At 51.4% G+C, this 10,926-nt stretch overlaps 1 protein-coding gene across 1 annotated transcript in view; it reads left to right on the top strand.

The window, feature by feature from the left end:
* Ppl (periplakin) overlaps nt 1-10,926 on the top strand; it is a 48,602-nt gene that overhangs the window by 21,467 nt on the left and 16,209 nt on the right. Inside the window, exons 3-10 of the mRNA XM_021185602.2 lie at nt 3,930-4,084; nt 4,675-4,795; nt 5,378-5,497; nt 5,584-5,625; nt 8,390-8,551; nt 8,633-8,740; nt 8,863-8,958; nt 10,718-10,840. Of these exons, the coding sequence (XP_021041261.1) occupies nt 3,930-4,084; nt 4,675-4,795; nt 5,378-5,497; nt 5,584-5,625; nt 8,390-8,551; nt 8,633-8,740; nt 8,863-8,958; nt 10,718-10,840 (927 nt within the window). The remainder of the gene's footprint in view (nt 1-3,929; nt 4,085-4,674; nt 4,796-5,377; nt 5,498-5,583; nt 5,626-8,389; nt 8,552-8,632; nt 8,741-8,862; nt 8,959-10,717; nt 10,841-10,926) is intronic.

Here is a 10,926-nt window from a genome sequence, read left to right as displayed (position 1 = left end):
GAGAGACAGAGAGAGACAGAGAGAGAGAGACTGAGAGAGAGAGAAAGAAAGAAAAGGGGAATATATGCAGGTTCAGGCTTGCCTTTGTGTCTGCTGGGGAAATGACTCAAACAGTAACAGCCTGCCTGTGCATGTGTGCTTGTGTACGTGTATGTGTATGCAGTGCTCGGGGACTGAGCCCAGTACTGTGTGCATATTAGGCAGGTGTTGTACCCCTGAGCAACACCCCAACCCTGAGCTGCTTCAGTTTTTTTCTTTTTTTGTTTGTTTTGGTTTTTGGAAACAAAGTTTCTCTGTGTAGCCCTAGCAGTCCTGGAACTCACTCTGTAGACCAGGCTGGCCTCAGACTCACTGAGATCCGCCTGCCTCTGCCTCCAGAGTGATAGGATTAAAGACGTGCACCACCACTCCCTGGCTCGGAGCTGCTTCTTAATTTCAACAGAACAAAGTTGAAGAAAAACAAACAAACAAACCAACAAACAAAAAAACAAAAAACAAAAACAAACCAGCAGCCACTTTTGTAGAGTACCTGGGCCAAATCCTTTCCTTCCTCGTCCTTTCTTCTCTCATCCCCTCCCCTCCTTTTCCCCTTCCTGTCTCCCTTTCCTTTTCTCTTGTTTGTAGAAGGTATCATTATATTGTCCAAATGTTTTCCTGAACGTTCCATGTTTTAAATTGGTGAGAGATACTTGAGTAACAAGCTGAACTGCTAAAGAGCCACAAGTACAATGTTAGTATCACCCCATTCCCAGTGAGCCCCCTCACCCTTAGGCAATGCCTCCTGCTCTCTCTTTCCCAGCCACTCCCCTACTCTGTCTCTTCGTTAAGTGACCTGCATATCCCTATGCACAGAGCTTTCCAGTGACATGTCCTGTGTGCAGATGTCTGAAGCTGCAGACAGCCTGAAGGATGGATGGCGCGGTTTCCTTTGTAGCCCCTCTACCAACACTGCCCAGTGCCCAAACTGGATCACACTGCTCTCCTACCTGTCCATCAGTCAACCTGTCTTGCACCAGCCCTATCGATTCCTCTGGCCTGAAGGACCAGTTTATCAGGGTGTAAATCACAGAAAGACCCCAGAAGTGACCTCCATCTATGAATTCACCTCTGTGAATCTGTGCTTTGGTAGATAGTCACCTAGGCAAGATTGATTACCTGGTTACGAATTTCCTAAAAAAGCCTTTGGTGCTCACCCCCTAGAGATGGCCCCTCCCTAGGCCCCCACACTCTCCACTGCCCACTAGTTTGGCTGACTTGAGCCCTTATTCACCCACCCAGGGTCCCCCGAGCAGGTCTCCTCACCTAAGCAGATGTGTCCCCACCCTAGACTCACCGGTAGGATTCAGTAATGATTAACAGAGTTTGCCTCTGAAACATTCATCTTTGACACTGTGGGGCCCAGGTGGCCTTGGGTCAGCCAGTCACTGAGAAGGTAATATTCTGCCCAAGCCAGGGAGCATCAGGTCAGCGATGCCTGGCCTTCCACTCGACAGCCTCAGCTCCAGGTCACTGGGAGAGCCAGGCTCCCACCCTGCTCAGCGCCCCAGGTAGCCATGGATGGGAATCCCCATGACACTAGGCTATCTCTCTACCCATCCCTCCTTTTTTCCTTTTCGTATTTCTGGTTTTATTCTTACTTTTCCAATCCTCAGGATGGAACCCAAGGACTAGCCTGCTAAGCACACACACTGCCACTGGGCTGCACCTCCCTGTCCTCGGCTCTGTCTTCTTCCTCCTCCTTCTTTCAGACAATCCCCATGACCTCCTTCTTTCAGACAATCCCCATGAAGCCCAGGCTGGCTTCGAACCAACAACATAACTGGGTCTGGTTCATTTTCCTTGTCCTTCCTCCCTTTGTTTGATTGCTTGTTGTGTGTGCTCACACCATGGTACATGTAAGAAGATCATAAGGCAACTTGTAGGAGTTGGTTCTCTCTGTCTACCATGTATGTAGGTGCTGAGATTGAACTCGGTTCATCAACCTGGTGGCAGATGTCCTACTCACTCAGCAATCCTATCAGGAACCTTCCTGAGTTTTGTTCCTTATTTTTAAAGATTTATTTGTTTCTGTTGTGTATGACTGGGTGTTTTGCCTGAATCTATGGCAGTGTATCACATGCAAAACTCCCACCCAGGGAGGCCAGAAGAGGACTTTTGATCCACAGGAATTAGGGAATCCTGTGAGTTATGTGGGTGCTGAGAACTGAACCCAGGGCCTCTGGAAGAGCAGCCAGTGCTCTTAACCACTGAGCCATCTCTTCCACCCCAGTTCCCTTCATTTTTCGAAATAAGGTCTTGCTACACACTGGAGGCTGACCTTGAGTTTGACCCTTCTTCCTCAGCCCCTCCAGTGCCAAGATCACCTTCATTCACCACCACAGCTTTTCTTCCTACTTTTAAACACGATGTCTGCTTTACACTTTACAAGGTGTGTGTGGTCCAGTGCGCCACCCAGTATATTTAGGACCTCATTAGAGCTCTGTGATGCTCTCACAGATCAGAGCCAGTGCTCCATGATGCTCTCACAGGTTGAAGCCAGTGGGCTCTCTGCCATTTCCACTCATGACCTTCCTAGCCCCATGCCAGGAAGCTTTCTGCCTCCTGCCCTTAGGCCTACCAGCTGGGGATTTTTTACCTAAATGGAATCCCATGCCCATGGTCACTGTGTATGCTTTTCTCCAGTCTCATTTTCCTGGTGGAATTACTTCTGTCACTGAGAAGCATCCCCAGCCCTGTTTCTCTCTTCTGGTTGCTGTGCTTCTTGGACAAAATCTGTGTCCTTGAACCTGTTAGGCAAGCATCTACACCCAGAACTGCTTCCCAGCCTCAGCTTTCCTCTTCTGAAGGCAGGTAGAGATGGGACATCCAGAGCCAGCCAGCCATCAGGAGGCCTTACTGCTGTAGGTACCCAGTGTTGCTTATCCTACCTTCAGCCTAACTCACTGACATCCTCACTTCCCCTGATGAACTCTGAGACCCTTAGGGATTCATCCCTGGACTCCAGCTTGGTGCTAAAAATACAGCCAGGTTTCGTGGCTGCTGGAGTAGACAGACTGTGTCTAGACACACTGCCTGGGGCTGGAGGGATGACTCAAGGGTTAATAGCACTTGCTGCTCATTCAGAGGACCAGGGTTTGGTTCCCAGCACCCATGATGGGCAGTTTACAACTGCCTGTAAATCTAACTCCAGGGGATCTCTCTCTCTCTCTCTCTCTCTCTCTCTCTCTCTCTCTCCCACACACACACACACACACACACACACACACACAGAGACACTAAATATCTACCCCACCCACTTTTCCTTCTATCACCACTATGACCAGCCTAGCAGTTGCCTAGGTCAACAGGTGACACCACCAGCAATTCTAGCTCACCCTAATGTTGAAGGCCAGCTGTATGGCTCCTGGAAGCCACAACTTAGGTATGGAAGGAGCCGTGCAATTGGCTCTTTCCTTGGGGTCCTTCTGTGCTCTGCGTCCACAGGTCATGTGAACAGTCCTCACTTCTGCTCTGGTCTCCCTCCCATCCCTGCCTCCACTAGTCTCTTACTGGTCCCTCAATTGTGGCTTGCTCTGTCTTTCCTCAGGGCCTTTGCACAGACTGTCCCCTCTGCCTAGAACACATTTCTCCTCTGTCCTTCATCCTAGTTTATTCAGCGCCTCAGCAGTGCCTCCCTGAGCTCTGGTGCCTGTGGGGTGTCCATCAGCTTGCCTTGTAGACAGTCTCCCAGCTTGGGTTATGAGCACCAGGCAGGCAGAGCCAACCTAGGAACCAGTGGGACTGCTACCCCTGTGTCTCAGTGCCCAGCTGTTTGGTGAGAGCCAGTCTGGATGAAGCCAGAGGAGCCCTCAGCTGGCCCTGCCCCTCAGGCCCTGTGGTATCACCACAGACTTGGAGTCTCCACGGTTATCTTTTCTTTTCCTTCTCAGGACCTGGCCCGGATGCAAGAGGGGCAGCTCCCTGAGCACCGGGACGCGGCCCTGCAGAACGTGTCTGACTCAGAAAAGCTGCTGTACGTGCTGGAGGCAGATTCGGCCATCGCCAAGCACATGAAGCACCCACAGGGGGACATGATCGCCGAGGAGTAAGCCCTTTCTGTGTGTCCCAGTGAGCGTGCTAGGCTGGGGTCTAGGAAGGAGGGCTGGAGCTCTCCAGTCTTCAGGACCCCTCTTTCCTGTAGCGTTGCACAGGGCAGGTGGACACCAAAGATGCCCACCAGAGGCCTTAAGTTATACTTAATGACCAGGCTGTAGATGGGGACTGAGGCTTTGGGAGTTGACAGTCCCATTGCTTCAGGACTCCATAGCCACTGTGTCTCCTGAGCTATGGCCACACTGCAGCTCAACACAGTGATCCAGCACCCCACGGGTCAGGGTACTTTCCATGCTCCGTGTCCCCGTGTTTGTCATTATGTGACACAGCCCTGCCTGTGCCTGTGCTGGGCTTGTGATTCAGTGAGCAGTGGTCTGGCCCATTTCTTCCCAAACCATCTAGAGCAGCCCTTGAGGCAGCAGCAGAGAAGGAAGGTTGGGGAACATGAATAGGAAGAACAACAGGATTCAGAGTTGGTCTGCTGCCCACGGTCACTGTCCCCTGTCCTCCAGGACACTGACCTGAAGCCCAAGCCGAGGCTTATGCGATGGCCACTAACATGGTAGCTTATCCCCCACACAGCATCCGCCAGCTGAAAGAGCGCGTGACCAACCTGCGGGGGAAACACAAGCAGATGTACAGCCTGGCAGTGAAAGAGGCTGACCCGAGGGTCAACTGGGACACACTGGTGGACGAGAAGCTGGTATGGCCTGGCCCGGAGCACCTCGGCCCTGCTAATAGGGGATACCGGAATGAAGTCTTCTGAAATTGTACAACTGAGAGCAGTGGGGCTCAGAGAAGGAAGGGCAATACCCAGCCTGAGTCATACAGCCAGACCTTGTTCCCCACTAACTGTGCCATGCCCCCTCATGCCTACCTTGCTGGTGTCCTTGCAAAGCTATGTGGGCAGGCTGGAGAAGCTTGTCTCCCCTAAGGTGAAGCTTGTAGCAGTCATCGCAGCTGGTTGTCTTTGTGGCACGTCTCGGCAGCTGTTAGCACTGTGACCCTGGGGAAGGGTCTTCCCTTCACATGTCTGCCTGGAAAATGAAAACAGTGATGAGGGAGGGGCCCCCGGGCCACTGTGAGATTAAGGGATGATATGTGCGATACAGGAGCATTAGCAGTGGTCCAGAGAGATGCCTGCCACTACTTAGTCCAGAGAAGTGACGGGGGAAAGCATCCCTCAGGCCCCCACCCCCGGCCAACAGCCCACGCTTCCAAGGGTTAGGCTGGGTCTGCTCCCAAGCCATAGCTCTGTCCTGGTGTCTCTCCACCTACCCACCAGGACAAGCTGAGCAGCCAGAGCTTTGGGACTGACCTTCCTCTGGTAGACAGCCAGGTGGAGCAACACAACATCTTCCACAATGAAGTCAAAGCCATCGGGCCCCACCTGGCCAAGGACAAGGTATGTATGTGGTGGAGTCTTTGTGGAGGTGTGGGGCAGAGAGGGGGCACACTTAGCCTAACCTCAGCCCTCAACCCTACCCACAGGAGCAGAACAGTGAACTCCAAGCCAAGTATCAGAAGTTGCTGGTGAGAAACCCTGGGAGATGGGATAGGATGGGAGGCTTATGGACTGGGGACAGCATGCTCTAGTGTCACCATGGCGGTCTGTGAGGTGCCAGGGATGGAACTCAGGGCTTTGTGGATTCTATCTAGGTCAGCATCCTGCCATCTGAGCTATTCTAAGCTCTGCTCAGTTCTTTGTGTGGCATTGCTGCGTGCCAAGCATGCGCTTTGAGCATGGTCCAGGCATGTGTGTGCACAAGTACCTGCACGTATGACATGCGTGCTTGTCATTCTTATTCTACCAAACACATTCCAAGCCTCCTAGCCTTCCCTACGCCTTCCTAGCTCTCAGTTTCTCCAGCTGCTCCTATGACCCAAGGGGCTGAGTTGCAGCTTGGCTTGGAGGGTGCTCGTCCATGAAGCTCTAGGTTCCGTCCCTAATGCCAAATGAAGCCCAGGCATGGGGATGAACCTGAGAGAAGAGGCAAGATAGGCAGGAGTTTAGGGTCATCCTCCGTTACATAACAAGTTTGAGGTTATCCTGAGCTACATGAGACCCTGCTTCAAGCGAATCAGTAAATTAATAATGATCCAAAAGCAAATGCAGGCGACATGGCTGGTGATTATTGAGTGCTAGCTGTGTGCTAGATGGCAAGCTGAAGATTCAAGGAGATGTCAGTCCCGCAGGGATCTTCTCTCTTTGTTCACTGGTTTGTCCTCAGCGCCTAAAACCGTGTGTCTTAGTCAGGGTTTCTATTCCTGCACAAACATCATGACCAAGAAGCAAGTTGGGGAGGAAAGGGTTTATTCAGCTTACACTTCCATGCTGCTGTTCATCACCAAAGGAAGTCAGGACTGGAACTCAGACAGGTCAGGGAGCAGGAGCTGATACAGAGGCCATGGAGGGATGTTCTTTACTGGCTTGCCTCTCCTGGCTTGCTCAGCCTACTCTCTTATAGAACCCAAGACTACCAGCCCAGGGATGGTCCCACCCACAAGAGGGGCCTTTCCCCCTTGATCACTAATTGAGAAAATGCCTTACAGTTGGATCTCATGGAGGCATTTCCTCAACTGAAGCTCCTTTCTCTGTGATAACTCCAGCTGTGTCAAGTTGACACAAAAATAGCCAGTACAATTGACCCCTTGTCAACTTGACACACAAACACATCACTAGTAAGCCTCAACCCTTACATTCTTATTCATCCCCAAGATCTAAATAACTTTAAAAGTCCCACAGTCTTTACATATTCTTAAAATTTCAATCTCTTTAAAATATCCATCTCTTTTAAAATCCAAAGTCTTTTTACAATTAAAAGTCTCTTAACTGTGGGCTCCACTAAAACAGTTTCTTCCTTCAAGAGGGAAAATATCAGGGCACAGTCACAATCAAAGCAAAAATCAATCTCCAACCGTCCAACGTCTGGGATCCAACTCACGATCTTCTGGACTCCTCCAAGGGCTTGGGTCACTTCTCCAGCCATGCCCTTTGTAGCACACACGTCGTCCTCTGGGCTCCAGATGCCTGTACTCCACTGCTGCTGCTGCTCTTGGTGGTCATCTCGTGGTACTGGCATCTCCAAAACACTGCGTGACCCCTTCAGTCCTGGGCCTTCAATTACAACTGGGGCTGCACCTTCACCAATGGCCTTCCATGGCCTCTCACAGTGCCGAGCCTGAGCTGCTGTGTGACCCCTTCATGCCTTCAAAACCAGTACCACCTGGGTGACCCTTACACATTACCAAGTCCCACTGCAGAAGGAGTACAACCTTGCCTATCTCTGGAACACAGCCTCTTTGTGCTTTCAGAAAACACTTCCCAGAAGATGTCACCTCAACGATGCTGGTCTCTTCTTAATCACCGCTAATTTCTTAGCTCCAGCTAACCAGCATCAATAGTCCCAGTAATGCAAAGTTTTTGCTTTAGTAGTTCTGGTATCTTGTTAATCACAGCTGATTCTTCAGCCCCAGCTAACCAGAACTACAAAATCTTCACAATAAAAACAGCAATGGCCCTTAAGAGAGTCTTTAATTTTCCCTCTGAAATTTCACAACCCAAGCCTCCATCCTCTGCACTGTTCTCAACATTATCTTCCAAGCTCCTACACAGAATTCGACAGAGCTCTTAACACTGAATGGGTCTTCTGGCCCAAAGTTCCAAAGTCCTTCCACAGTCCTCCCCAAAACATGGTCAGGTTGTCACAGGAATACCCCACTCTGCTGGTACCAATTTGTCTTAGTCAGGGTTTCTATTCTGCTTGTGGACGTTGTACATCGTGGTGCGGAGCCTAGTGCGCACCACGATGTACAACGTCCACAAGTGCTGTTCATCACCAAAGGAAGTCAGGACTGGAACTCAGACAGGTCAGGGAGCAGGAGCTGATACAGAGGCCATGGAGGGATGTTCTTTACTGGCTTGCCTCTCCTGGCTTGCTCAGCCTACTCTCTTATAGAACCCAAGACTACCAGCCCAGGGATGGTCCCACCCACAAGGGGCCTTTCCCCCTTGATCACTAATTGAGAAAATGCCTTACAGTTGGATCTCATGGAGGCATTTCCTCAACTGAAGCTCCTTTCTCTGTGATAACTCCAGCTGTGTCAAGTTGACACAAAAATAGCCAGTACACCGTGCTACACATCTTCATGGTGCTCAATAAACGCCTGCAAGTAAATGTGGAGAGGATCAGTGCCTGATCCAGGGGCCTGGCCGGGAAGGAACAGGGTGGACACTGTAGGAGGCAGGCAGGAAAGCCAAGCCAATTCTGTCTTCACCTCACACTCATCCCAACAGACAGCATCACAGGCACGGCAGCAGCACCTGAGCTCGCTGCAGGATTACATGCAGCGCTGCACCAATGAGCTGTACTGGCTGGACCAGCAAGCCAAGGGCCGCATGCAGTATGACTGGAGTGACCGCAACCTCGACTACCCCAGCCGCCGCCGCCAGTACGAGGTGGGCACAGGACCGGGTGCAGGGCCAGAGTGGGGCACAGGGCTGCCAAGCTAGGTGCTGACCGCATCTGCTTCCTGACAGAATTTCATTAACCGGAACCTGGAGGCCAAAGAAGAAAGAATCAACAAACTGCACACTGAAGGCGACCAACTGCTGACAGCTGAGCACCCAGGGAGGAACTCCATTGAGGTGCGTGTTCCCCTCATAGGCACCTCCCTTTCTCTGCCCTCCCCACCTGGTTTTCTATCAGTTCATCTTCTGACAGCCCAGACTCCTGGGCTGCAGTGGCCGGTCTCTCCTCTTCCGGACAGGCACACATGGAGGCCGTGCATGCCGAGTGGAAGGAGTACCTGAACTTGCTCATCTGTGAGGAGAGCCATCTGAAATACATGGAAGACTACCACCAAGTAGGTACCTGCCTGGCTCTAGCCACGCCATGGGATTCAGGAGTTCCTGGGTGCGCACAGAGCCCCACACATGCATCTGGAGGGCAGAGGACAACTTGTCATGAGTGAGTCTCTCCACCATGCATCAGGGGACTCAACTCAGGGCACTGTGCTAATGCCATGGGCACTTTTATCTGCTGAGAGACTTCACTAGCTCAAGGTTTTGAATTTCTGACATAGGATCTCATGTAGGCCAGGCTAACCACTCTCCGTGTGAGAAGGGATGAACTCGACTCCCAGTCCTCCTGCCTCACTCCACCTTGGGTTTGATTTTGCTGAGCTATACAGAACATAAACCTTACTATTCAGCCCCCTCAGGAAAACGGACATTCCTACCCCACCCCCCTTGAGACAAGTTCTCAGTGTATAGTCCAGACTGTCGCTGCATTCAAACTCTCCGCCATTCTCCTGCCTCAGCCTCTTGAGTAGCACCACCATGACCATGCCTAGCTCATTTTTACCACTGACCCATTTGTTACATTAACAATACAGGACAACCTCACCCTCTGTTTCCTGAACTTTCTCATCAGACAGATAGAAATTGAGTGCCCACCCCCAACACACACACACACACACACACACACACACACACACACGCCCCTGATGACCTCTGACCTGCCTCTGGGTTTGCCTGGTATTAGCTAGTGTGAGCACAGGTGACCCAGAACGGTGCCTCTTGCCCTTGTGTGTCCAGCTCTTCTCACTAAGCATGATGGCCTGGGCACAGCGCAGCATGTTGCTATGTTTGTGTACTTTTTATTCTTGTGGCCAAGTGACTGCCTATTGTCCAGGTGGGCACCTGTTTACATTGCCGTCTATTCATAGACAGTGTTTCCATGGGAAACAGTAAGAGCTGTAGGTAGTCATCATAAGGCAGGGTCTTCCTCATACTTTCCCAGTTCTAGCAATCGAGCCCAGGGCTTCACATAGGCCAGGGCAGGCCCCACCTTTAAGCTGTATTCCCAGCATCCCTTTACCTTCTGTCGGAAGACGGTCTTACTAAGTGGCAAACTTGAACTTGTGATCCTCCTGCCTCAGCCTCCCGAGTGGCTAGCATGATCACATGATCACACGCCTGCTTGATCTAGAGTCTTCAGACTGGAACTTGACAAGTATCTGAGCAACACAGAATTTCACAAAGGTCCAAAAGTCCTCCTCAGAGCAGCAGCCCAAGCATTCAGCTGAGGGGACAACTGAAAATAAATGAGTCAAGAGGTGGTGAACCAAAAACTGGGCAAGGGAACTTTCCAGAACAAGAAGAGGAGGTAGCTAGCAAGGCTTAGAATTAAAGCATGGTTGGGTGCTGGTAAATGGTACAGCCGGCTTCTGAGGAATGCATTGCTGGGTGATTTTGTTACTGTGCAAACCTATGAAGTACACTTACACTGGGTGGTTTCACAGGGTGGGATGTTCATAAAGCATAATCTGGAGGGGCCTCAGCTGAAGGTTTGCATGCAGCCGTATTGTTAGGGTGCTCCTGGCACACAGAGAGAAAGCCTGAACTTACTGGCATCAAAAGATATATAGAGGTGGGGTGTTGGGGAGCCAGTGTTTCTCCACTGAGGCCCTGCACAGCCAGGCTGAAGAGGGGGTCAAAGAGGCTCAAGCAGGTCATGTCATAGACTTAGGCCCACCTAAGGGATAAGCATGCACCACAACCAGCCGTCGGGGTGTGCGTGGTCGCTTTCCATCTGTGATGGTGTCCTCTGATCTCCCTCAGTTTCACAAAGACATGAAGGATGCTCAGGAGCTGCTACGCAAGGTGGACTCAGACTTGAACCAGAAATATAGCCCTGACTTCAAAGACCGGTATCAGATAGAGCTGTTGCTTCGGGAACTGGATGTGAGTGGCGGCGTGTGAGGTCCCTGCCAGGCTGCCCCGGACCTGAGCAGATGCAGCCAGGGCCTGCCTCGTGCTCCCCTGGAAGC

The sequence above is a fragment of the Mus caroli genome, chromosome 16 (assembly GCF_900094665.2).
Source record: "Mus caroli chromosome 16, CAROLI_EIJ_v1.1, whole genome shotgun sequence".
NCBI classification, from domain to species: Eukaryota; Metazoa; Chordata; class Mammalia; order Rodentia; family Muridae; genus Mus; species Mus caroli.
The sequence above is the reverse complement of the archived record's forward strand: the minus strand, read 5'-3'. Positions and strand labels throughout refer to the sequence as shown.